We start from the raw sequence: 24,724 nt of genomic DNA, 5'->3' as shown, positions 1-24,724 counted from the left end.
TTCAGGTCACAAACTCCAAAACATTTTATTTTTTTCTTTTGGCTGTTTGTTGCAGTACAAGAAGTCATTTTTCATAGTATTTGTTACTTTTTGTTGCTTTTGATCATCTGGTGTCTCTATTTACATAGCAGGAATAAAGTAGATTCATGTGTGGTTTTTATTTACACGGTTATACCAATTGGTCGACCGGTGTGTTTGCGACGTTTACAGTCTTGGTTGTCACAGCCACACGCAGGAAACAAGTCCACTTCAACTGGCTAGGCTCTAACAGCAAAGTACAGGGGAGGGGGGCGGTGACACCAGTCTGCTCCCGCAGCCCCCGCCCCTCAGAGGATGCAGACCCAAAGTCAACAAATTGAATACTCTCTTCAAAAACAATGGCAAGGCAGTCATTTAACTTTTCAAATGCCTAAAGCAAACAACCAGAGAGAACAGTGGAGAGGATTGGCCAGTCTTATGTGTGCAGGTTCTCCTGCTCTGGAAGGGTGGTGCAACGCCTCCTCAGTCTCCGTCTCTGCCTCTACTCCACTTCTGTACATCGTTGTTGATTCATCACAAGAGAATATGAAGGCAACTACACTGAATCAGCTCCCACTGCCTGCTTGGAACAAAAGCTCTTGCTCCGTTTGACTTAGATGGAGCACTGTTTTCACTTTTGATGTTCGGTAATGAGCACTTCTGGATGAGTGAGTGTATGTGTGAGTGAGTGTATGTGTGTGTGTGTGTGTGTGTGTGTGTGTGTGTGTGTGTGTGTGTGTTTGCCTTGTGAATGTTCTAGTTTTTTTTTTCTGGCTCAATAAAAGATATTTTTGGCAACAATGAAGAGCTTTCTGTGAGACATTTTTTAGGTTATAATAGTGTACTATATTCCCTGTCTCCACAGCTAACTACTCCTATCAAATCATGACTCAAAAAAGACCTATGGATGGTAAGAAAGGGAAATGAGATAAAATATAAAATGATATTCCCATCTCCGGAGGCAGGTCTGAAGAGAAATTACATAAAAAACTTTAACAAAGTTTTAGAGTTTTGAAATATTTGAAGGTAAAGGGGGTGGATTGGTACATTCAGAGTGCTGGACTTGGCCTTAGGGTACCAAAAGAACTGGGGAGGACTGGGGTTGGAGAGAGCAGATGAATGCTCTGCAGAAAAACACCCATCGCTCATCTCCATAAGACAGAGGAGGGTTAAAGATAAAGGCTGCTCCTGCAGAGTCAGCCATGACTTCCCCTGAAGGTCACTCTGTTTGCTCATCTGTTAGTTAAATAAATGTCAAGAGAAAGAAAGGCAACCAAACAAGCAGAAAGTGGAGAGATGTGAGAACGAGGCGGGCTAGGAGGCGGTTCTGGCCATCACATTAGTCCCCAACTTCCTCCTTCAGGCTCCAGTCACAGGCTGGTGACCAGCTGCATTTGTCCGTCTCCCTCATTGTGGGCAGGCTCCTGAGCCTGGTGTCCCTCCCCACTCGGTCTCCGGGGTGGGGCCTGGTAGAAGGTCTGCATGGGGGCCCCACGAGAGCCAAGGGCAGGCCTCCCGGAGCTGTAGTACAGCTCCTCAGGGGGCTGGGCCGAGCGGGGCACCACCTCCAGGGGCTCAGGACTGCTGTCAGGGTAGGGTGAGTCTCGCAGGTTGGTGATGCTGGTGTACAGGGAGTCACGGGCAGGGGAGTCTGGCGCTCTGTTGCCTCCCTGCCCCCCAGCACTCTGGCCACTGTGGCCACTGTGGCCCAGGCTCTCGGTGAGGTCGGCCGTATAGCTCTCCGACTCCTCTGGATCGCTCTGGTAGAGGACAGACTGGGCGCGCTGCAACAGCAGGGGCTCCTCCAGAGCTTTATAAAGTAGCTCCACATCCTGCGGGGTGCGCTGCCGTCCGTCTCTCAGAAAGTCCTCATCTTCATCTATGCTCATAGATGGCTCTGGCCCGGCACCCACTGTCCCCCGACCAACCCCACCGTGAGGACGTCCCCTGGCCAGACTGCCACACACCCTGTCCCCTACTTCACCCACACCTCCCCCACTTCCTCCTCCAACACCACCTCTCAGGTTGTTGTGCACAAGCTCCGAGATGATCATTTTCTCAAAGGCCGCGGCATCAGAGAGGTTTCGTCGAATGCCGCCGCCGCCCAGCGCCTCTGAGCTGCGGGGATTGAGGAGGGGCGGGGGACTGTCTCCACCCCCGCTACCTAGGAAGTCACAGCTGCCCCCACCTCCACCCCCTGGGCCACTGCGCAGGGAGTAGCTGTTGTTGAAGTTACCATTCAAGGGCAGGGTTTCCATCCCACAGGGGTCGCGGGCCTTAGATAACGTGCTCTCTGGACCCAAACACAAACAGAAGAGAGACAGAAGACTGAGGGGTTTGCCGCTGTTACACAGACAGATTCAAATGTCAGTAAGAGAAAAAGAATAAATATGAAATGGTAAAATGTAACCTGACAACGATGTGAACTGAGGTGTATTACACTCACTTGGGTCGCGGAAGGTTCCTGTGCATCCCAGAGAAAGTCGTGCGGAGTGAATAAAATGAAAGACACTAGTCAGTAAGTGTTCTTTAATGATGCAACATTAACTTGATGTATTAGTTTTAAAGACATTTCAAAAGGGAACCATTAAGGGAATAAAAAATATCCCTGTCCATTCGCCTCCTTTCTCCTCTCTCCCTCTCTCTCTCACATCCAACCTCCCGACTCTTACCACACGCACAAAAACACATGCACAGTCACATTAATTTGGATTTATGCAAACTTAGTCCTGTTTGTCTGACACCATATTCCTCCAACATTAACATCTAAGCAAATGCTCTGGATATTTATTTACTACTGCCGGTGACACCTAGATACATACATTATTCATGCAATACCTTGTACAGTAGCAGTAATGTTTATTTTACGAGTTTCCTTCAACACACCAAAGATGTACTTTTTCTCCCAAATTACCATCACACAGCAAAGCAAAAGCCAGTCGCCCAAAAAGTGAGAAGCATGTTCATTTTTAATATTTAATGTGTAGTGTGACTTTAATCAACGCTCTTATTCGTTGGTGGTGTGGGTAATTAGACATTCTAATGAAGTGCTCTCCCTACTTCCTCTCCCACTCTCTGCTAAAAATGTCTTGGCTGCCAGGCCTGTGGCCATCAGGCTTGACGTATTGTGCGGAGAGGATTTAAAATATTTAACAGAAACGCTGACTTAAATTTCAGTCCTCAGACACTAGGCCTGATACACTCGGCCAGAGACCAGCCACACGCAGTCATAGTTCTCCCTTACCAAGTGAATACTGCTGCTGTAGAGGAGCAATTACCAGAACATGTCTAATTCAGCAGTTATAGGCATCCAAAGAGTGCAGGGGGAATGCAGCAATGTGATAAAACAGCTAGCAGGCTGTTTAAAGAGTCCCACTCTGAGATAAAAGCAAGCGAGCAGACACACACACACACACACACACGCAGGCACTTACAGTGAGCACTCACACCTGACCGACCTACATCCAGATGGACTGTGCCTGGCCAATGAGCTAGCTGTCTGATCCCTTACTACGGCCGTCATGATTTAAGCCGACTGCTTTTTCTGCCCAGGAACAGTACAACTGTCCTCAAGATTCCTGGCAGTCACAACTGCAGCTAAAACTTCTAATCAATTTGTGGCTGTTCTCATGAAGATTCAAGATCGAACCAGATGGCTGGTTAGGCTGTAGGCTCTGTTTGGCACTGTTCTGCTCAGCCTAGTGAATCTGTCTGACAGCTACATAGTCTGAAAAAAACAAAAACAAAACAAAAAAAACAACACAACACACATACACGCTCACACACACACACACACACACATACACATGTGCAGGCACTGAAACACAGCAATGGGTGTGTGTGTGTAACATGTCAAATTACTGACAGAGTAAGAGACAGAGGGACAGCAAGCTGAGCGCATACTGGATACACACACATGTGCTGACAAGACTGCACGCACACAGACCGGAGTGTTTACGAGGAGCTAACCGGTAGAGTTGAAGACACCGGGTGAGGGCGGGGTGAAGCTCTCAGCCAGCAGAGTGTTGTAAGGTGAGGTACCAGTGCGAGTCTGTAACACTGGGTTTGTCAAAAGGTGGTTGCCCATGGTCGCTGCAAGACACAAACATGAAGAAAAAAAATGAGTAGAATCATAAACAGGCTCTTATCTTTGCCTCAAGTGTAAGAGCAAAGCAAGCACAAGCAGAAATGCTGCACACAATAGGGGCAATATTCTGAAACTCACGTTTCCAGGCTCGGTAATAACATCTGGAATCATAAAAATATTTACTGTTTATTCAGATGGGGTTATTTTTGTTGTGCCGACACTTTATGGAGTAATGCATTTCACAGTGTTCTCCTCAATGTTTATGCCTGCTGATTGTAACCTTTGAGTAAAAATACAATTGCAGGGGGAAAAGGAACTGTTTGGAGCATTGCCATACTTTTTTTTTTTTTTCCCCCTTTGGCTCCTGACAATGTAGTCAGATGTGGGGGAGAACAGTAATGCATGCCATTATGTAGTCTAAGGGTGCAGCCATTGAAACACACTTAATTTCACAGTGAAATGTGAATGCCGCAACAAGACAAATATAATTCAAAGAAATGGCACACTGAGAATGTTGTATAATGCCCATGTATGGCTCAAGCCTGAGGCAACTCGAACAGAAATGCCATGAAATTAAAAATAGGACAGCATGACGGAGAGTAGTCCAAGGCAAAGTGCAACCTTCAGGTCTCACGCCTACCGTTCATCACATAGCAAGGGAGCAGGGAATTCTTTAAAAAAAAAAAAAGAATAAAATATGCACTCACACACAGCTATTTATTTGTCATATTCTGTCCTCTTACACTTCCCCTGTCCATCTTTCTGGCATGCCACACAACTACCCCCCCCCCCCCCCCCTTCTCTGGCCTGCTCTGCTTTGTCTCACTCAACCACATTTTCTCAGTTCCTCATGCCAGAATTTTTTCAAACACCACCAAATTAGTTGGGATTAGCTGCCTGTGTGTACTATCTCATAGGAATATCCTGTAGAAAATTAAAGGAACTAGCTTTAAGTGGGGAGAAAAAGTAGGGCAAGCGGAATCATGGGAGAGCCTGTGTGTGTGTGTGTGTGTGTGTGTGTGTGTGTGTGTGTGTGCGCCTTGTCTTCTGGACACATTACTATTGTCAGGAAGAGATTGCGGTTCATGAAGAAGTGAAGTGGAGAAATCAAAGAGATCCGAGATGCCAGTGATAACAACGCAGCGTCTCGCCTCCAGATTCGGCCTCTTTAATTACTCCTCCATGATAGCGGGGCTCTCTCTATATCTCCCTTTCCCTCTCCCTCTCTCCCTCCCTCCCTCCCTCCCGTGCTCCCCTTCGTCTTCCACTTTCTGCCAACTGACAAACTTTTCTCAGAAGCACAGAAAATAAAGGCTTCACAGCACAGTTGTTTGTGTTTGACAGCACAACATGGAATGATCCACATTGTGCATCTCCTCCAGGCCTGCTGATTCGTGACAAAAAGCCACAGAAACCCGACCCGCCCACCCGACCACACACACACACACACACACACACACACACACACACACACACATACACCTCATCCATCCAGCTCACTTGTAGCACCCCTCTTCCTCACCCCCTGCCTTGCTCCTGTCACTCTCCTCAATTAGAATAATTACCCCCTGTTCGCTCACACGGTAATCAGTTCATTAAAAACAAAATGGATGAAATTAGCATAGAGAGTGACGGCTGATTTAGCAACTGCTTCTGTGTCATCATCAACACCCCCCCCCCCCCCCCCCCCCCCCCCCCCCACCCCAAATCTGGAACTTGAGCCAACCTTGATCGTCTCAGTGTCACTGATGGCTGCATCGGTGACGCCACCGGTTGCTGAGGATGAGACAATCACTATCTTAATAATTCCCAATGCCCTATTCATGCGCTGTGCAGAGTTCAGAGGGGACTGCATGCGTCACTACATTCACGTAGAGAAGATATGGAGGTGTGTTTGGATGTGATTAATCCCATGCAACCACAAAAGCCTGAGAGGAGAGAGTTCAAACTAGCGCCGGCTTGTATTGCAGTATTTTGCCATAATGATGTTCACAACACCTGTAATTTTATGACACACGGCCTGACCCAACAAGATTTCTGTGTAACTTATGTGGAAAATATACCACAGAGACCATGACAAAATATATTATGATATATTGTCTGTCTCCACCCTTGTTCAAATTAAATTTTTTTTTAATGAAAAACTGGAAATCAGAAATTAAAATGAACAAATAAAGCAAAACAGACTTTTCTCTGCCAGTGGCTGCAAACCGTTTGTGGAGAGATGAAAAATGGAATTATACTCCTTGAGAGATGTGAACTAAGATATGGTCTAATGACTACATAGCCTCCTTCTTTAAGTTAACTTAACATTATTGACTCACAAACTCAAAAATACACTTGAATAGGCTTAATTACAGCAACACATGGCGCATTACCGGCATATGAACTCACTAACACCAACCACACACCCACACACGTATCCACATAACAGAGACGTTGGGCTTCATATATTTCTGCTGCTGCTAAGCGCTTTTACTGACCAGTGGCTGCCACTGCACTGCAAACTCAAACCCACCACCCACCCACCAACCAGCCTTCAACCATATGATGTTTAATTTAAGCTACTGCTGCCACTAACTGCCGTTTGCTGGCTGGCCCATTTGCTGCAAGGAAATCTGAATCATTAGTTAGCCTTATTCACAAGGCCTTGTCCTGTATACTGTCACATACACACATTTAACACTGAATAATGGTACTTTTCCTGGCTCTGTACACTCTCATGGTTTTTCTTTTTTGTTCGATTGTCTTCACTTGTGTAATATATTAGAATGTGTATGTATGTGAATATGTATTTGTGTGCATTTAAGCGTGCATAACTTAATGAAGGGGAAGCGGAGCAGTAACAGAGTATGGCCTCACCGCGGTTCAGTGTCGGGGTGCTGTTGATATCTCCCGCCATGAAAGAAGATTCTGTCTGCTTCCGAACCGTGTCGTTCCACATCCTGCGGATCCGACTCTGGAAGAGGGAGCAGAGCACAGTGAGCGGCAGCAAACAGACAACAAGTTAAATATAGAAACACGGCGGGTAGACTTTGTAACTCAGTGGGGCTGCTGTAATCAAAACTGTTGGGCTCGCTCTAATCCACAAAGAACAATAGGCAAACAAGCCAGATAAAGAGACAGAGGCGTTGGGTAAATGGGCACACAGCTATGTCATGTTATCATGAGGGGCGCTAATAAACTCAAGACATGATTGCAGTAGCTGATATTGTTATTTGGAAGCGTCTTATTATATTGTGGGAAAAGCTTGTTTGTGAGGATTCACTATTAGTGTGTATGTTTGTGTGTGTGTGTGTGTGTGTGTGTGTGCCATTACACATATGCCAGCATGCACAGTACTTCCAGATGTCTTGTATGGTGCCTGTGTCTATATATAGCACACGGACTTCAAAGGATATCTTTATTAATGAGTCAGCTACTCACTGGTAAGCACGGGGGCTGCCAGCAATAAAATACACATAAAAGTGAAATTTCACAACAGAGGTGTGTAAGCTGGCTAATTTGAGCAGATTTTCACCAGAATCATCTAATGAACACATCACACTGTAGATCACCATATAACAAGCTTTAATACCGTTATGTCACTTGGAACAAAATGTATAGCAACACTGGTGTTTCACGCGCCGCGCTTCTCTTTGTCACTGGCAAATGAAAACAACGTGACTATGGGCTGAAGAGTAAGTTAAGTAAACAAATTCAAATGCTTCGCCAAGTAATCGGTGAGTCATCGGTATTGATCAGCAATCAAACCCCCGCAGATACACTCATTTCATACTTCAGAATCTTACATAACAGATCTTTTAAATAAGGCAAAAAAGAATATAGCAGCAGGGAGAGGACACTTCCCTCCTTTCTAAGGTTATTTATTTTGTTTTGACACTATTTTTTTAGAGTGCTGCAAAAAAAAAAGTAATTCCTCTGAAATAAGCTGATTTATGCTGAAAATAAGTAAAATCATCTTGCCGCATAGGCAGATCTACTTTTCATTTGTTCTAAGAAAAACACAATTTTAAAACTCAACAGTGGTCTGATTGATGTGTAAAAATGAACACACAGGTGCGCCTGCACTGTGTATGTGCATACTGCTTTGTGTGTGCCGTAGTTTTATGTGTGGGTCTATCCTGCCCCCACCTGTCTGTGGGCCGCTGCATGGCGAGCTTGGCTACCGCTGTAGTAGCGGTTGTTGGCACGCAGACCTGAGTTCTTCAGGGAGCCGTGGGAGCTGGTGGTGGAGGTGCGGCTGCAGCAGTAGGAGTGACGCAGACACTTACTGTACTCCTTATGGACCTGTAAAAAAAAAAAAAAAGAAGAAAAAAGTCACCACCAGCACTACAGGAATGTTTTAAAGCCACTCATAAACACAAACACTTAGGGTGGATGCAATGTGAAGCAACAGAGGCTTTTATCACAAGGCTACAGCAAAATGTACTTAATGCAATCAATCTAACACACTGAATGTGCTGAACATCCATCCATCCATCCATCCATCCGTCCATCCATGCATCCATCCATACATCCATGCATCCCAAACACTAATCTTTTATCATATTACCTTCTTCTGCAGGGCACAGTGGAAGATGAAGATGAACATGCCCTGGAAGGCGTTGAAGGTGGTGAAGAGATAGGCCATGATCACTGTGTTCTCGTTGATAAAGAGGAGGCCGAACGCCCACGTCAGCCCCAACAGGAACAGCAGAGCAATGGCCCCCAGAGCCCACGACCTGATGGAAGCGGACAAAGAAATGTTAATCAGTGACACACAGGGAAACTGACTCATCCAGCTGACAGTGTGGTTTATTTATCATACATTTGTTTCCTTGAGAAAAAAAAAAAAAAAAAAAAAAAAAAAACACCAACAACAACAGTAGTTTCAGGGAGTATGACTCTCATTGAATAATTTGAACTCACTTTATATTATCCAGGCGGCTGGAGTCGGGTTTGAGTGCTGAAGAATTGCGAATCATCTTGTGTAACGTGATCATGAGGAAAATGAGGTTGAGCTGAGGACAGAAGATAAGAAGAGTCAAGTAAATGTGCAGTGAACTTTACAGTGTGCTTCAAAAACCTCACAAAGCAAACATGGGGAAATACTTTTGGTTTTACTGTGTCATATCAAAAATGGAGAGGGGAATAATACTGTCTGACAGTAAAGCTAATACCATAATAACAAATGAAACGGGTCCAATGAAGCTCCAGATGAAGTAGTTATCCACTCGCAGCCAGCATCTGGAGTGACACAGAGGAGAAGAGAGAGTTTTACATGCAGCTAAGCTCACGAACAAACACGCACACACTCAGACATGCGCGTGCGCACACACGGGCAGGCATGCACACACACTATTTCCCTGTCTCAGCGGATTATCTTATGAAGGCTAATCATCAGGCTTTGGCTAAGTGTGCTCAGAAAAGCCAGTCCACGGGGAGGTGCAAGAGCCGTTCACACAGCACTGCATATTACATTTCCAGCTGGGGGAATAGCATAATCCTACTTCTCAATCTGCAGGTGCAAAAGGCCTGTCTTCACACGTACGCTTTCTTGGTCCCATAGCTCCTGTAGTCTATGGCCGCGGAGATGCCAACCACCAGTGCAGGGAAGCAGTAGCCGCACAGATAGTAGTACTTTTTGCGGGAGTACTCGCTCTCAAAGACCTCCACCAGCATGAGATAGAGTTGCACACCCTCCAGACACATCCAGGAGAAGGCAGCCAAGAAGAAAAAATGCAGAAGGCCAGCAAAGATGGGACAGGCAATCTGAGGCAGGGAGAGAGTAAAGGGACGAGAAGAAGATGAGGAATGGAAATAATAAGATGAAGAAGGAGAAACAGTTAAGATCAAGGCATATAACTGAGTGAAAAACAGAAGAAACCAGAGCAGAGTCAGAAGCTCAGAATACAGTAGTAGTTCTGGACATTCACAGAGGGAAAAAAGAAAAGCTGCCCCCTGGGTGACTGGCTCTGTGCATATTATTGAGTGGTAATTCATTACTCAGTGCAGTAAATGTTTTATAGAGTAATGTAGTAACACACCACCTCTCCACAGTCTCTTTTCAAGTTGTCACTTGTGCTACACTGTAACTCTCTATGTTATTTTCAAGTTGGAATATAAAGAAAAAACAAAAAACTAACCAGACCCTATTCATGAGCGAGAACCTAACATCCCGAGCTGGGAACAGACGAACATGTTGCTACAAACTCACGTGGTACTCTGTCTTGTCGATGCCGATGAGGAAGAGCAGCTCAGCGATGAAGAGGTTGATGCAGAGGTTCTTGTGGATGGTGTTGCGGTCGGTCTGCAGGCCCCGCAGGAAGCAAAAAGTGGAGATGCAGATGGCTAGACACACCAAGGAGATGACAATCCCCACCCAGGTGATCACAAACAGGATCAGTTCATGCATCCGGCCCTGGTACTGAGGTCCGTATAGAGTCGGGTAAACAAAAGCGGTGGGGTTTGAGAGTGTGGACAGGGAATATGCGGGGGTACACAGCAGAATCGGGCAAATAGAGAGAGGACAAAGTATTGTAAGGATGGGACGGGAGATGAGGAGTACAGAGATAGATGGGATAATAGCGAATAGAGACAATAGGGGATGGATAGACAGAAGAGGGGGAGGGGAGAGAAAACGCAAAATTGCTTTATTTAATATTTGTAAATATATGCAAGGAGCTAAACTGTAGAGACAAGAGACAAGGCGGCCTGAAAAAAATACATGACATTCAAATTCATGTGAATGTCAGCGAGAAGTAGCAGGACATGAATTTGTAAGCGTGTGCCTCCCTGAATGTCGGAGTGAAAGAAGGAGAAGAGAAAATTCAAAACAAAGAGCTTGTCAGCCTTGAGAGGGTACATTAATGTGCATATGTGTGCGGGTGTGTGACTGAGAGTGAGCGAACGCTAATACTCGCACGAATGAACGTCTGCATAAATTACTCGGGCTTCCATTTTAAACCGTGCGTCCGCCACGCCCTTGTTTACTTACATCGGGCTCGTGGTGAGCCATGAGCACGGCGAAGTTGGTGAGGTGGCTGCAGGAGCAGGTGGTGTGCGTGTTGTTGGTGTCCAGCAGCCTGCAGCCCTGCGACGACCACTGCCCCATCATGGAGCGCTCCGAGTAGTTCCAGAAGGAGCAGTTTGGAGTGTAATAATTGTCCAGCTGCGGAAGAAGGAAAACAACAAAGGGGGAAGATGAGAAGAGTTCATGTGTGAGAATGCAAATGAAGCATGATGAGGACTGAATTAGGTCACCTCCAGGTGTTTGAGTGTGAAGACCACCGGCTCAGTGAGAAACACTCTGCTGGACTCTTTGTTGATAGACGCGGCGATTACATGGGAATTGACCGCCAGGCGCTTCTTTTCATGGCTCGGCCCGTCCACTTCCATCTTCACTGTGGCGTTCTCAGTGGACAGAAAGGATCCCAGGTTCTTATAGAGAATGAACACCACCTTGACTTGTCCTGCGCGCGGAGGGAGAGACAAGCGCAAAGATGAAGAGAAAGTGAATGAAAGAAAGAGAACGTGAGAACAGGAGTATTAAAGAAAAGGAAGAAGAAAAAAAAAAGGCAGATTTTTTATGAAAAGGAAGATACAGACAGAGCGATGAAAGAGAGCAGGAGGGAAGTGAAGGGGGGAAAAAGACCAAATACAGAAATGGGGGCATAATATGGTAATGGCAGCGAGAGTGACAGAGATAGAAAGCGGGGAGTGACAGGGCGAGCGAGAGGGAGACAGAGAGAGAGAGTTAGTGAAGGTTAGAATGATGGTAAGGACCGTTTCATTTTGACTGGTGGAAGAGAGCGAGATTTAATGTGGAGGGCAATGGAACATTCATCCCTCAAGCATTCACAGATCTCTTATTATTCCATATGAATATTTCATGTGCGTTTGTTTCAATCATTCTAATCTCGTTCCCACTGCAGAGCCGAGCGGAGACAGAAAACAGAAAAGGGTAGGGGATGAGGGGCCAATGGAGGAAGGAGGGGAGCGGTGGAGTGGAGGATGATGGGGTGGGGTGGGTTGGGGGGGTGGGGTGGGGGGTGGGAAAGGGGGGGTTAGAAACAAGAGAGATGAGAGAGGGGGATAAGATGGCGGAGAGACGGAGCGAGGGAATGGAATGGGGAAGAGAGGGAGTGCTGAGATTGCTCTGTCAGACTGGGGCCGATTGTAATCTACACGCCTTCCCAGCTATTCTATTAAGACTGCTGTTAAGAAACCATCAGGAAAAGAAATTGTCTCAGCGCTTTTGTTAATCTGATTAGCCTATTATTATGAACCAATAACTTAGTCAACTGCATGCAGATTGTTTTAAGCTCGCATGAAAATGCAAATGGAAACATAAGGGAGTGGGCTACAGAGGACAGTGCAATTTTTCAGTCCTCGGGGCGAGGACGGGGAGGGGTGGGGGTTGCTGACCGTTGCGGCTGTACTGTTTGATCGTGGAGGCTGAAAGCTGGATGGTGCTGTCACTGGCGTAGTTCTGTGGAAAGGACAGGTCCTGCAGGTCCATCTCTGTGTTTAGAACATGCACCTCCAGATCTGATGGTGGAAACACAGCATGCAAAAAAAATTACCTCAGCGCCGTCCTAGACTCAAAAACAGACCCTGGAGAGATGTAGCAAACAGCGGTCCACACTGTGGTTCATCCATACGCCCACCATAACTACCGCCATTCATACTGTTTTCTTACCGATGCTGGGCGCTCGGTCAGAGAAGCGATTCCCATACATGTTGTTGGCCAGCAGGAAAGCGCCCTTCTCCAGGACGTCCAGTAGCATGGTGGCAGTGTGGGCCTGTTCTGTGCTGTTCATGTCCTGCCACGACCCAAGAGCCTCGGGACGCAGCAGGTTGTCCACTGTCTGCACCACCGCCTGTCACAGTCAGGAGGTGTACCGTTAGTGGCTGTCACTGAAAACAGTCATTAGAAAGGAACAAGTACTAAAAGAAACCAGGAAATAACTGATGATTAATAAAATTTTTTCATCTTTTTAGATGAGTTCAAATTCAGTCGCTTTTTGTCACTTGAGTAGACACAACACTGCAAAGTACTCATGAAATAAAGACCCATTCCTAGCAGCCATTTAGTACGGCACACAATTGCACATGTGGGACACAAATAAAGCAGTAATGATACGTTATTGGTTTTGTGCCATTTAGTACACAATTCTGAGTGCACTAAATGGCACAGAACAATTCCATAAGAAAGTGATTAGTATGCAGATTCACAGATATCCAGATAACTTATCATTAGACAATGGTTCATTAACACAGTTTCTAGCAGTCTGCCCTCTGTTCTCAAAAAGTGCCATTAACTATTAATTAGCTAGTCTGTAATTATCACTTAGTTCCTGATTTGTTTATTACTTGGTCCTTGATAATTATTCGTTTTATGTATCGAGTTGTAAAGTGTAACCGTATTAGTTGCGCACTTCAAAGTACAAAGTCGTCGCTATTTCGTTATAATTTCCTAGAAACTCACCACTCCCCTGCACTACATTTATTACTGTGCTATGTCAGACATATTACCATTCTATTTCACACTTACAATTCATTTAATGGCAATTTTGATGGTTGTATCAGCTATCCAATTTATTGGAGTAGCCTGCTTGATGAATCATGTAATTCTCTTGCTCAGGCCTCTCAAAATGAAGGATTGACTGCCGTATGGAATAAAGAGCGTTGCTGTTAACAAAATGAATTTAGCATCAGAGCCCCGCTGCCACAGCAGTGAGTGTTTTTTTGGGTTTATCCTCTGATCAGTGGGGTTACACTGAGCTGGTTTGCAATGAGTGACAAAAAATAATGGTCCAGTTACATACGACACAGCAGCCTTTACTTCATCCAGCAGAGATCAGAAGATGCGGTGTCATATTACAGTATGCTGCAGACAGGTCAAGACACACAAAAGAGCGTGTGCTGCAGAGTGCCGCATTTCATCATTACAAAGAAGCATACACAAGGCCTTTTCATCATATTAGATTACAGCTTTCTCAGAACCACAGATATTGCACAAATATTGAAAAAGCACAGAAGGGTGTAGTAACACAAACTGTTGCCTTCCATGCTATCATCAAATTACATTTTCTCAGAGCCGCAGATATTGTACCTTATTGTGCAACACAACGAGGCCAGTGCCAATATTGTACAATTAGGCTCTATCGCAGTGCAACAAAGCAAAGATTATGTCACAGAGAGATGACTTCCACGTTAAAGGAACCCACATTTCAAAGACAGTGTACACCACCAGCAATAGAAAAACTACAAATCAGCTTTCAATGCTCAGGGAAACACTACACCAGCATTTAAATACATACTGTACATTCTGTCTGCCAGGATATATACCAAAGCTTACTCACACTGCTCTTCAACACAAACGAGAAATTCCATAAGTGATGACTCCAAAGGCAATATAAATCATAATACAGAGCACTGAGCCGAAGGAATCTCATGTACAAGCCGAGTCTACTCAAGGATTTATCTTCCTTCAGTTATTTTAAGTCACACAGCAGTCCTACTCCACGGGCATGTAAAGGAGGCAGATAAAAGAGAAAAGCTACCTGGATGTAGGCCCGACAGGTCCGCTCTCGCTTCTGGAGCTGGAAGGGAGAAAACAAAGGCTGGAATTAAACAGCTAAACTAGAAAACTGTAAATTAAAAACTCACCGGTCCTTGCATGTGCACTAGGGGGGTAAATTCACATTAACCTCAGCGTTCTTTTCTAATGCTTGAATTAAATATAGCAGGGGCGTGTGTGTGTGTGTGTGTGTGTGTGTATACTTATGCGTGTGTTTATAATTTCTTCTACCTTGTTGTAGTTTCGTGCAGCTGACTCCTTGTTTCCAGGCCTCAGGGCCTGAAGCTGGGCATCCAGTATGTCCAGCAGTTGCTCGATCAGTCGCACGGACGAGCTGACATCTCCCGCCTGGATCCGACCCCGCGTGTGGTTCACCAGCTCTCCAGCGATGTTGGCAGCATTCTCACCGCTCTTTATCTGCACATGAAAACACATGAACATGTGTGTGTTTACATACAGTGATACCGTAAGGATGATAAAACAGATGTGCTTTGATGGGCTCATGCACAGCTGCTGGAAAATTCACACTGTTAAATGTTCACATGCACACTAAGAATACACAAAGGTTTTGTGTTAATTTCAACACTAAAAAAACCTGCATAATGTTTGTTCAATAGTCAGATTTTCCCCAGACCTCTCTCCAAAAAAAATAGGATCTGTTTTATCTGCCCCTCTTGTATCATGTTAACAACGATGGACCTTGTAGAACAAATTGTCAAGTTTTTTATTCTCCCTTGCGCTGTTTCACTTGAAAATCACACCCTTAGCAACCACTTTGCAATTGCAATTGATTTTTGCCAAAAGGAGAAGGTAAAATGGATTCTTTCAATGATGTTACTTTTCAACATGATGCTACTTACCCTTCCAGGCACATGCACACACACTTAAAAAACATTTTAGAAAGCCGGTCAAGGGTCTGCAAGGTTGAATAATCAGAGGTTTCTCCTGCAGAAATGTAGCCACCATTAACCAGTTTACTCTTATTTCACTATTACATAGACTTTGCAAAAAATGTAAATTATTATTGTGAATATTGTAATACAATTTCGTACTTTAAATGTCAGCTAAAATTAAAATCACTGCGCATCTACAGACCATGATGTTAAGCAGCTGCACAGGTATAATGCATTATGAGACTATGATGGAGAGAGTGAAGTGGCAGAATAACAGTGGCAGCCTTTGCAAGCTGTGAAGCCTGATTCTTAAAAATAATTTAAACTGGCTGTAATTAAAGTATATTAGTGAAAAAAAGAGAGTTAATTAAGTATTAAGAGCAGATGCCTTGTAATGAAGGGCCACTTGAAATGAGTCTGTATTTTAATCAGGCCAGCCTTGGAGATATGTTAATGTGTGTGTGGATGTGGACAGGGAGGATGGCCGGGGCAGTGGGACAGAGGAAGGGGACAGACCCATGGCCAGGGGGTAAGGCTCCAGGTCTCACCTTCTGGGCCACCTGGTTGACCCACGGGGAGGTGCAGTTACTCAGGTCAGGACCCCGCGGGTTCCACATGACCTGTTCCGCCAAGCACTGGAACGAAGCAATGCCTGGAGACGAGCACAGGGAGAAGAAACAGAGGAGGGAGGGGGGGAGTAATGGAGAGATAATAAGCATTAGGTGTCTGCAATTAAAGGGGAAAGTGTGGAGGAGAGGGATGAGCACAATTTTTTTTTTTTTTTTTTTACCCAAGAAAAATGGAATGAAATGAATTTTAAAAATGCAATACTCAAAAGTGTTTGAAGATGAGAGGGAAGAAAGGAGGAGGAGGTTGAGAAAAAAGTCTGAGAGGAAATGGGTCAGAAGTGGAAAAGGTTAAATAATGGAGCGTAGGGCAGTGAGAAAGTGAGGGAAGAGAAATGGAGGAGGAAGATGGCAGGGGGCAGAAGTGGCTTTCATGCTGTAAAAGGAAACAATTTAAAAGGACCATATGCACACGTAACATTTACTCTGCACACACAGGCACACACCAGAGACATCAGGCTCGATCCCTCACTGTCAAGTAAAAAAACACCTGAAGGGAAGCATCTTCCACCAACCCTCATTTCCAGCTAGGTTCAGAGAAAGGACACCACGCCGGGATAAAACCAGAGAGGGGGTCTATCCGCTCTTCCTAACACAAATAACCAACGTCAAGTCACAAAGACAAGGCAGAGAAAAGACGAGAAGTGGGACCAGAGATAGAGAGAGAGAGAGAGAGAGAGAGAGAGAGAGAGAGAGAGAGAGAGAGAGAGAGAGGAAGAAAGAGAGCGATAGAAGCAGAACGGAAGAGCGGAGACGACAAAAACAATGCTTCAACACTTCACAGTTGTAGACGGATCAGAGCAGATGTGGCGTTGCATTTCATACCCACTTTTTCTCTCTCTCCCTCTGATTTTTTTTCCCCCTCTCTCCCATTTTTTCCTCTATTCCCTCCTCCATCGACCACAGATTGGGTTTGAGAGCTCTGCCAAGATGTGGCAATTAAGCCAGCTGCTAATTTAATGTTACTGCCGTTCTCGCAGAGAGAACATACAGAAACATTGAAAGGCATTGGAGAGGAAGATGGAGGGAGATGCCTTTTTTTTTTCCCCCCTGTGACTAAAGAGGGCTTTTTGATGGCTGCATGTACAGAGGTATAGAAGCTAGCATGAAGGGAAGTGAAACTTGTGTTGTCTAGCCTTTCATTGCATTATTTGCCACTTTCAATCAGCTCCGTTTCTGTGGGAGATGAGCCTTTCATTTGCGGAGGACGGGCTTTCATCTGCCAGTCCACGGGGACTGTGCCTGCTGGTGGGACCAACACAGGGACAGGAGAAGACAACAGCGGAAAAAAACAAGTGTGAGAGTACAAACATGCTGATCACTTGGGCACATGCACAGAAGAGATATACCGTGCATACTTGTTTGTTTCACGGAGTGGAAAAAATGCGCACACGTTTAAAAATACACAACAGCAGCTGTCCTCACCTAGAGATCCTTTGGGACACGGTCGGTCTACCGTTTCTCCTCTCTGCGTGGTGGGCCACTGGACACCGCGCTCCAGCTTCGCCTCGCAGACGTGGGGCTCTGGGCCTTGAGGAGGGCGAGGTGGCCGGCGGGTGACTGGCACAGTGGCTGTGATTGGTCGAAGATCGGGGTGCTTGTTGATGGAGCCGATTGGGCGTGAGGTCGGGGCCAGAGGGCGGGCAGTGGAGGGGCTGGCACTGGAGGTGAACGGCCTGGCTGGAAGAGTGGTGGTCACTTGGGTGGTGGTCAAAGGGCCTGAGGTAACCCCATAATAATACAGAGAGAAGAGATGAGAAGTCAGAGTTAGAGGCACAGAATGAGTGAGAGACATTTAGAAAGTTATAAGAGGATGTAAGGGATTTGTTAGAGAGCAGCAACACCCAACAGCAATATCCAAAATAAAAAAATAAAAAATAAAAGGGATCAAGAGAGCGAAGGACACATGCATATGAATGTACGTTGTCTCTCACAAGTTGAGTTCAAAAGTTAGCCCCGCAATAATTGGGGTGACAAATACTTTTTTGAGCCTCTCAAAGCCTGCTCTCCAGAGAGGGGAGGAGAAGCAGGGGAGGAGATGGAGAGAAAGCATCATCACAAGTCAGTGGGAAGTAAATAATTGATCAAATGTATCAGAGAAGTCACCATCACTAACAACCAAACCTAATGCGAAGATAAAAGCAACACATCACAACTACAAAATCCTAACTGATCAAACGCGGAGTCAGCGCACAACTCCGTGAGTGCTCCCGCCCGTCTGTCTCTGCCTCGTCTCTCTCTGGGCATAATCCGAGCTTTATACAGGCCTTTATGCAGCTCAGATATACAGTACATCCAAACCTCCCTCTCATATTGATGGACTGCCAAAATGCAGTGTGGTGTTCTCGTTTTATCCTCCCTCTTATCATTTCAGAATGACTTTTTCATTATCCATGACACAGAGAAGTTGATATGAAGTGCTACCGCAGTCATACCTGAGAAGCTGCGCCTTACTGTAACTATGGCTGTGGATGGAAATACAATGATTTGCTATCTGAGGCATCCAAATGTCAGATAAGAAACAGTCACAAACACATTCTGCATGGGCTGTTTGAGTGTGTTCCCTGGTCAAGCAAGAAGCCTCATTTTTGTATGTGTATGTACTGTACATGCTGGAAATGACAGAAAAACAAATTTCTAGATTCTCCTTCATAATTTCACATTTTATGAATATGACATAAGGATAAAGAAACACAATGGTTTTCTATATGTAAATCCTTAATATTTGTATCTGTAGACCACTCTCTGCAGCACTCCTAATATTTCTGTTCAAAATATTTGCCGTGGTGTCTGAGTCAACAGCAGATGTGTTGATACTCAATTTACAATCCTATCAGCTCACAACTGGGTCTACAAATATTAACCATCACGTCCAATGGTAATTCTAAACTTGAGGTCAACTGTAATGTCAGATTTAGGAATAAATCAGTTTCAATAAGACCGCACTACCAGCTTGGGTCAGTCCAGCTAAAACTCAGCTAACTCTTGAGTCGTCATCTAGAAAGGAATTGGGGGGTAAATTATACATACTTTTTGTGACAGCCTCATACATCTGCACCAATTTACAGATGCAAAATATCTCACAATTGTAGATTAAAAAACTAAAGTTGCTGTGTTTCTTTGTGCTTTCACTCCTCACCTGTGGTGGGGTCTGGTGGTCCAAACTCCAGCGGGTAGCGCAGCACGTTATAGTTGTTCCAGACATAAAGCTGGTTGTCTCGAGGGTTGTAGTCCACAGAGGAAATATACTGATAAGGGTTGGGGAAAGGGATGTTGACAGGCTCCTCGCGGGCACGGTTAGTGTTGTAGGCGTACATCACCAGGTCACCGCCTGCTTCGCTGTCATCGTCCTGGTAGACCGACCGCACCGCGTATAGCACGCCACAAGCCATGAAGGCGTTGGACGCCATCCTCTTGTCGAAGCTGGTCTCCCAGGTGCCTTCAAAGCGCAGGGTGTAAGGGTTTACCTACAGGCAAGGAAGAGATGCTGAACTCAGCCACTCAGCCAAGGCTTAATGTATAAATGATCATACTGGGAAGCTTGAAGAGAGGTTTTGGTTTTGGGGGAATTTTAGTTATAGAGGTCATAAAAAAGTTACATACTCTTCAAGAATAAAAGAGCAAGACTATTAGCGTTTGGTTTCTTGATATCCTTTTTTATCTCTCTATGTGCAGTTTTTTGAATGGTGAGCTTAAGCTTCCTTACAGACGCTCCATTAGTTGGAGTCTACGGTAAAGTAGCAGCTCAATGGAAATTAGAACACTGGACTTTTAAAGGAGACAAAAAAAGATTTAAAAAAAAGAACAAAAAAACAAAACAAAACAGTTAAAAAACTATACAAAACTATAAAAAACTATCTATCAAAATTGAGCACCTATCAAGTCTCTAATTTTATTATCAAAATAGAAATGACATTTTCCATCGTCCTCGTGTTTACAGGACCCTACGGCAGCACAAATTGTACTTCTAATACAATAATATTAAGATTTACAAGCACTAGTCAAAATATTGAAAAAGTAATTAATGCGTGAGCTTCGGAGGAGAAATATACATATATATATTCTGCCTTTGCATAAAGCTGCTTCTGTTCAAAATACTTTCAAACTGTATGTCGAGACATAACAGAGACCGCTACATGTTGCTCTCTGGGTAAGCGGGAAAAATAATAAATCTCCCCAGAAACCAAACAATTCCTTAATGATGGAAGTGATCACTTTCTTGTTTATTACTTTGTTGCTCCATTATTCTACACTCTCATAGCTCATGCAGGGTTTGATATTTTAGATGGATAGTTTAACTTATGCAGTTTGAAAAACAATTTCCTGGTAAGGTCAAAGATGGTGATAATAAATGGGTCCCGTCTCTTGGAACAACACATTAATTGAAACTCTGATTATGTGGGAACAGGCTGCCTGATTGCAGTTTCGTTTGTTAAGAAACAAATAACCACCTTGTATGAAAGTATGAAAGAAAAAAAAACTCAAATGTTTTGAGTTTTTCCAAGTGAGTAAAGCAAATTAATGTGACTTTGGATTGATGTATTTACAACAATGTGTAGAGCACATGCTTCTAAACTGTTGATATACAAACGAGTAGACAACCTAACGTTTGAAGCCAGAAAGAACCTGGTTGCGGTTCCTTGTCCTCCACCACATCCACAAAAACCAATCAAATATTTACCATACCAGTGAAGATTAGTTTTTGAATATTACAGGATTTGAAATTAGGCCTGACCTTTTTGCAGATGATGTTGACACGACAACAACAAAGCGGTCAACAATATCTCTGCATCTCATTTGTCAGTGCACTTGTGTAACCTGAACGGTAAGTCATTCATGTGTGACATATGACCTTTTGCCGGACTAGCAAAATGAGATTTTGACATAATCCACTCCTGCATTTATAATCCACATCTCATCCCCTTCTGTGCCGCGCTGCTGTCCCACCTGGCTGACCACCAGTCGTCCGTTGTTGGCCTCAGTGGCGTAGATCACCCAGAGGCCGTTCTCGTCCACAGCCAGGTCGATGTCCGATTTCCCTCCCCAGCGGTAGGGCGAGGTGTCGTGGTAGTTGGCATTTGTGATAATGGCCTCGCCGCTCTTGATGCGCGTCCGTAGGTCGTACTTGACTATGTTTCGTGTGCGCTCTTTGTTGTAAAATACTGCACCGTCGTACACCACGAACCCAGTGCCGTCGACTCTGTTTGGCAACCTGTTGACAGAGAATCACATGAGTGGTGCAGGAATGCAAGAGAACAAGTCAATTTATCTACCCTGCACGACACAATCCTTCAAGACGGCTTCACGGCGAGCAAGCTGACACCACAGTGGAACCGTCCTGCTATCACCATCCATATCCACATCAAAAGCCAATAAATCAATACAGCAGCAGATGCTATTTGATCATCCAGGACAGTGGGAGGCGCCCTCACTTGTAGGTGGTGGTGGGTCGGTTCTGTTTGAAGTCTTCCCAGGAGGCATATTCATACAGCATGTCCGTGCGATAGGGGGTCCAGGGCATGACGTACAGGCGGTCCCCAGACTGCAGCGGGTCCTTACACCACGCTCCCGCCTGGTGCTCCGCCTCCTGCAGAGAACTGGCCGCCTGCACCCGCAACAGCGTTCCCGGACACACAAAGACTGGAGCAGAAGAGGGGTGTTGGAGCAGAGAGGTGGGAGAAAAAAGGAAGACACAGAAAATGACAACAAAGCATTGTAAAAATGAAAGATATCATGGAGATGGCAGGGGAGGGAGAGAGGAAATGGGAAAAGGCCAAAGACCATGGAATACAGAACAGGAGAGAGACATGGAGGGGGACAGAAGGAAGATGTGAGTAGATAAAAGTAAGTTAAGAATTGAAAAGGAAACAAAGAGAAGGAGGAGAATGGGACAGAGGGGGAGGGGGGGAGTGAGGTGAGGTACATTATCAGATTTAAAATGAAGGAACATATAAAAGCTCATTTGTAGAACATCAGCATTGTGGTTGGAAAGCGTCTGGATATGATAAATGGGAGATTTCTGGCTGCTGCCGCGGCTTAGATGTAGTCTCTAATCTAATTTATCTTGGCCTATTTTTTATTTGATTGTACATTTTTTTATTTCAAAGGCCTCTGCTTCCCTGCTCTGCGACTGGGTGGTAAAACAGTAATTGTGGAGCTTGTTCTATTAGGACTCAAATTTGGCTCTCAGTCAAGAGTAATGCCTCAAAGAAAAAAAAGCATCCTGGGGTAATGATGTGAGGTTGGCCAGGCCTCCCCGTCCGCCGCAACTGCAACTCAGCTTCATACATGTAACAGACACAAACAACAGTCCCTATTCCAAACAGACATAGATGCACACACAAAAATACATGGGAACTCTCACACACAATCCATAAACTAACCTAGCGCGCACACACACACACACACACACACACACACACACACACACACACACACACACACACACACACACACACACACACACACACACACACACACACACACACACACACACACACACACACAGGATGTCTACTTTAGACAGGTGGAGGTCATCCGCTTGGGACTAGTGTAAATTGGCTGGTTGACGCAGCGTGTCCCTGCCTGACAGAGAGAGTGGCCTGGGACCACTGGGCGTGCCAGGTGATCTATGAGAAAAGCTGTTGGCATCCTCGCTACTCTGACATCACAGCGGTACCAGCGACAGAGAGCAAGAGAGAGAGAGAGAGAGGCAGTTGGAGGCACTACAGAAAAGAAAAAAAAAAAAGAAAAAAACAGCTGAGGAGTCCCCATGTCTCCTCTGCCAGCTTATTTATGTGGCTCTCTGGCTCGGGGTTGCGACAGAACCAGACACCTGCTGGTCACCTCATGATTGAACGCATCTCTGAACTAATTGGACGCTGCTGGGGCATTTGGACGCAGATGACATGCAGCACACATGGATACACAGACGGACAAGACACACGCATACCATCCCAATAAACACGCAGACAGTGCATGACATGCATGCACACACCAACATGCATACATACACACATACACTGTCACTCTGTGAATGTTAGAGTGACGGATCAGTCTAGGCTCAAACTGTCTTGAATATTTCATGGAGTCTGCTGCAGGAGGAGAATCATAATAGAGAGATCGGGGAGTTACCTCAGGCTTTTGGAAATCCAGCTTTCTCGTATAGCCTTCTGTCATACTGTTGTTGATAGTGGCTGGTGATCTGTAGCGCCAGGCCACTTAGGAATTAGCCTGTTCTTTCTGAGGGGGTCCAACAGGGATTGAGACTGGCAGCCAAACAGGAATCTAATCAAGCTCGGGCATAAACAAATACTCTGAATACGGACTCTTCACGGGGAGGAGGCTTGTCATGCTCCATTGTCGAACCAAACTGCTCACTCGAAAGCAGGGACGCCTGAGGTGTTTGCTTTGCAAATATGAACGTGGGTGACTGAAATATGCAAAATAATGTTCAGAGGAATGGTTAAATCTGGCACTTTCAGACAGCCGAACAATGAAATCCTTGACTAACATCTTGTCAGCCCTCCGTCACAACACAATCAAATGACATCTTTATCAGTCCAGACGCTGCACGAGCGCATTGCTAATAAGCGGAAGCTGTGCTCCGAAATATTTCAAATAAAGGCCATAAAGGGTGAGGTATTATCGGGAACAGAAAGCTTTGGAGCGGGAAAAAGACGACCAATAGAAGTAGGACACTGCCTCAAAAGTACAATGCTACTGTAAATAGAGAATTAAACAGCATGCAGAAAGCAAAGCAGTGGCTTTGCATGTAGGTGACCCATAAACAAAGCCAGGAACACTCTGCCTCAAGGTAGAATAAAGGACAAGCCTGTTCTCTACAGCAGGATGACCTACTGGAAAAGTATTAATATGCACGCTAACATCCAACTCATCTGTTGCCACGATACAGTGAAACTGATTACAGTATTACAGTACAATAGAAGGCAAATAAATATGTAATGCCTCTATGGAACAGCTTGCCTCTTGATCATTTATCCAACAACAAACACCAATCTTACATTCAAATATTAACAAAATCATGAAGCAATAGTAAATCTGACCTCGCTCTGATGCCACTGGATGACGTATAATACAGCAGCTGTATAGACAGCGTGACACAAAAGCTTTCAAGTGTGTTGGAGGTCTCGCTGATGAGAATGGGTGAAATTTCTCATAAAGAATAAAGTCAAAGAAAGGAAACCTAAAAGACATGCCACTGAAGTATTATACTACAGGGTCTATGCTGCTTAATTCACAGCATTCTGCTACGATTCATTCACCTTGGCTGGTGTTGTTGTTATCAGCTTGTACTGGTGTGACCCATCAAGCTAATTAACATTGTACAATAAGGGAGAGCATAACCTAACCGCTGTAAATGTAAAAGTTTTTGTGTTTTATGATACAATACTGTATATAAAAATATTATATTAGCAGAATTTCGGGATATAACTGTGCTTCACTATTTGGAGTTTCATGACATCCACAATGATCATGTCCAGATTAAAGCTCTTGATAAGATAATAAAAGT

At 44.9% G+C, this 24,724-nt stretch overlaps 1 protein-coding gene across 3 annotated transcripts in view; it reads right to left on the bottom strand.

The window, feature by feature from the left end:
- adgrl1a (adhesion G protein-coupled receptor L1a) overlaps positions 1 to 24,724 on the bottom strand; it is a 141,702-nt gene continuing 116,978 nt past the window's right edge. For all 3 annotated transcript variants that reach the window (XM_056400918.1, XM_056400917.1, XM_056400919.1), the window contains 21 exons: positions 21,624 to 21,831; positions 21,139 to 21,403; positions 19,331 to 19,658; positions 17,617 to 17,910; positions 16,114 to 16,217; positions 14,904 to 15,089; positions 14,656 to 14,694; positions 12,789 to 12,969; positions 12,515 to 12,637; positions 11,351 to 11,559; positions 11,085 to 11,258; positions 10,305 to 10,514; positions 9,639 to 9,859; positions 9,268 to 9,334; positions 9,017 to 9,108; positions 8,661 to 8,829; positions 8,240 to 8,395; positions 6,968 to 7,064; positions 3,988 to 4,110; positions 2,465 to 2,482; positions 1 to 2,311 (listed from right to left, as the gene is read on the bottom strand). In XM_056400918.1, coding sequence (XP_056256893.1) covers positions 1,389 to 2,311; positions 2,465 to 2,482; positions 3,988 to 4,110; positions 6,968 to 7,064; positions 8,240 to 8,395; positions 8,661 to 8,829; positions 9,017 to 9,108; positions 9,268 to 9,334; positions 9,639 to 9,859; positions 10,305 to 10,514; positions 11,085 to 11,258; positions 11,351 to 11,559; positions 12,515 to 12,637; positions 12,789 to 12,969; positions 14,656 to 14,694; positions 14,904 to 15,089; positions 16,114 to 16,217; positions 17,617 to 17,910; positions 19,331 to 19,658; positions 21,139 to 21,403; positions 21,624 to 21,831 — 4,187 coding nt within the window. In that variant the 3' untranslated portion in view covers positions 1 to 1,388. The remainder of the gene's footprint in view (positions 2,312 to 2,464; positions 2,483 to 3,987; positions 4,111 to 6,967; positions 7,065 to 8,239; positions 8,396 to 8,660; positions 8,830 to 9,016; positions 9,109 to 9,267; positions 9,335 to 9,638; positions 9,860 to 10,304; positions 10,515 to 11,084; positions 11,259 to 11,350; positions 11,560 to 12,514; positions 12,638 to 12,788; positions 12,970 to 14,655; positions 14,695 to 14,903; positions 15,090 to 16,113; positions 16,218 to 17,616; positions 17,911 to 19,330; positions 19,659 to 21,138; positions 21,404 to 21,623; positions 21,832 to 24,724) is intronic.

This window comes from Seriola aureovittata, chromosome 17 (assembly GCF_021018895.1).
Source record: "Seriola aureovittata isolate HTS-2021-v1 ecotype China chromosome 17, ASM2101889v1, whole genome shotgun sequence".
Classification (NCBI taxonomy): domain Eukaryota; kingdom Metazoa; phylum Chordata; class Actinopteri; order Carangiformes; family Carangidae; genus Seriola; species Seriola aureovittata.
Note: the sequence above shows the minus strand (reverse complement) of the source record. Positions and strands in the feature narration are given on the sequence as shown.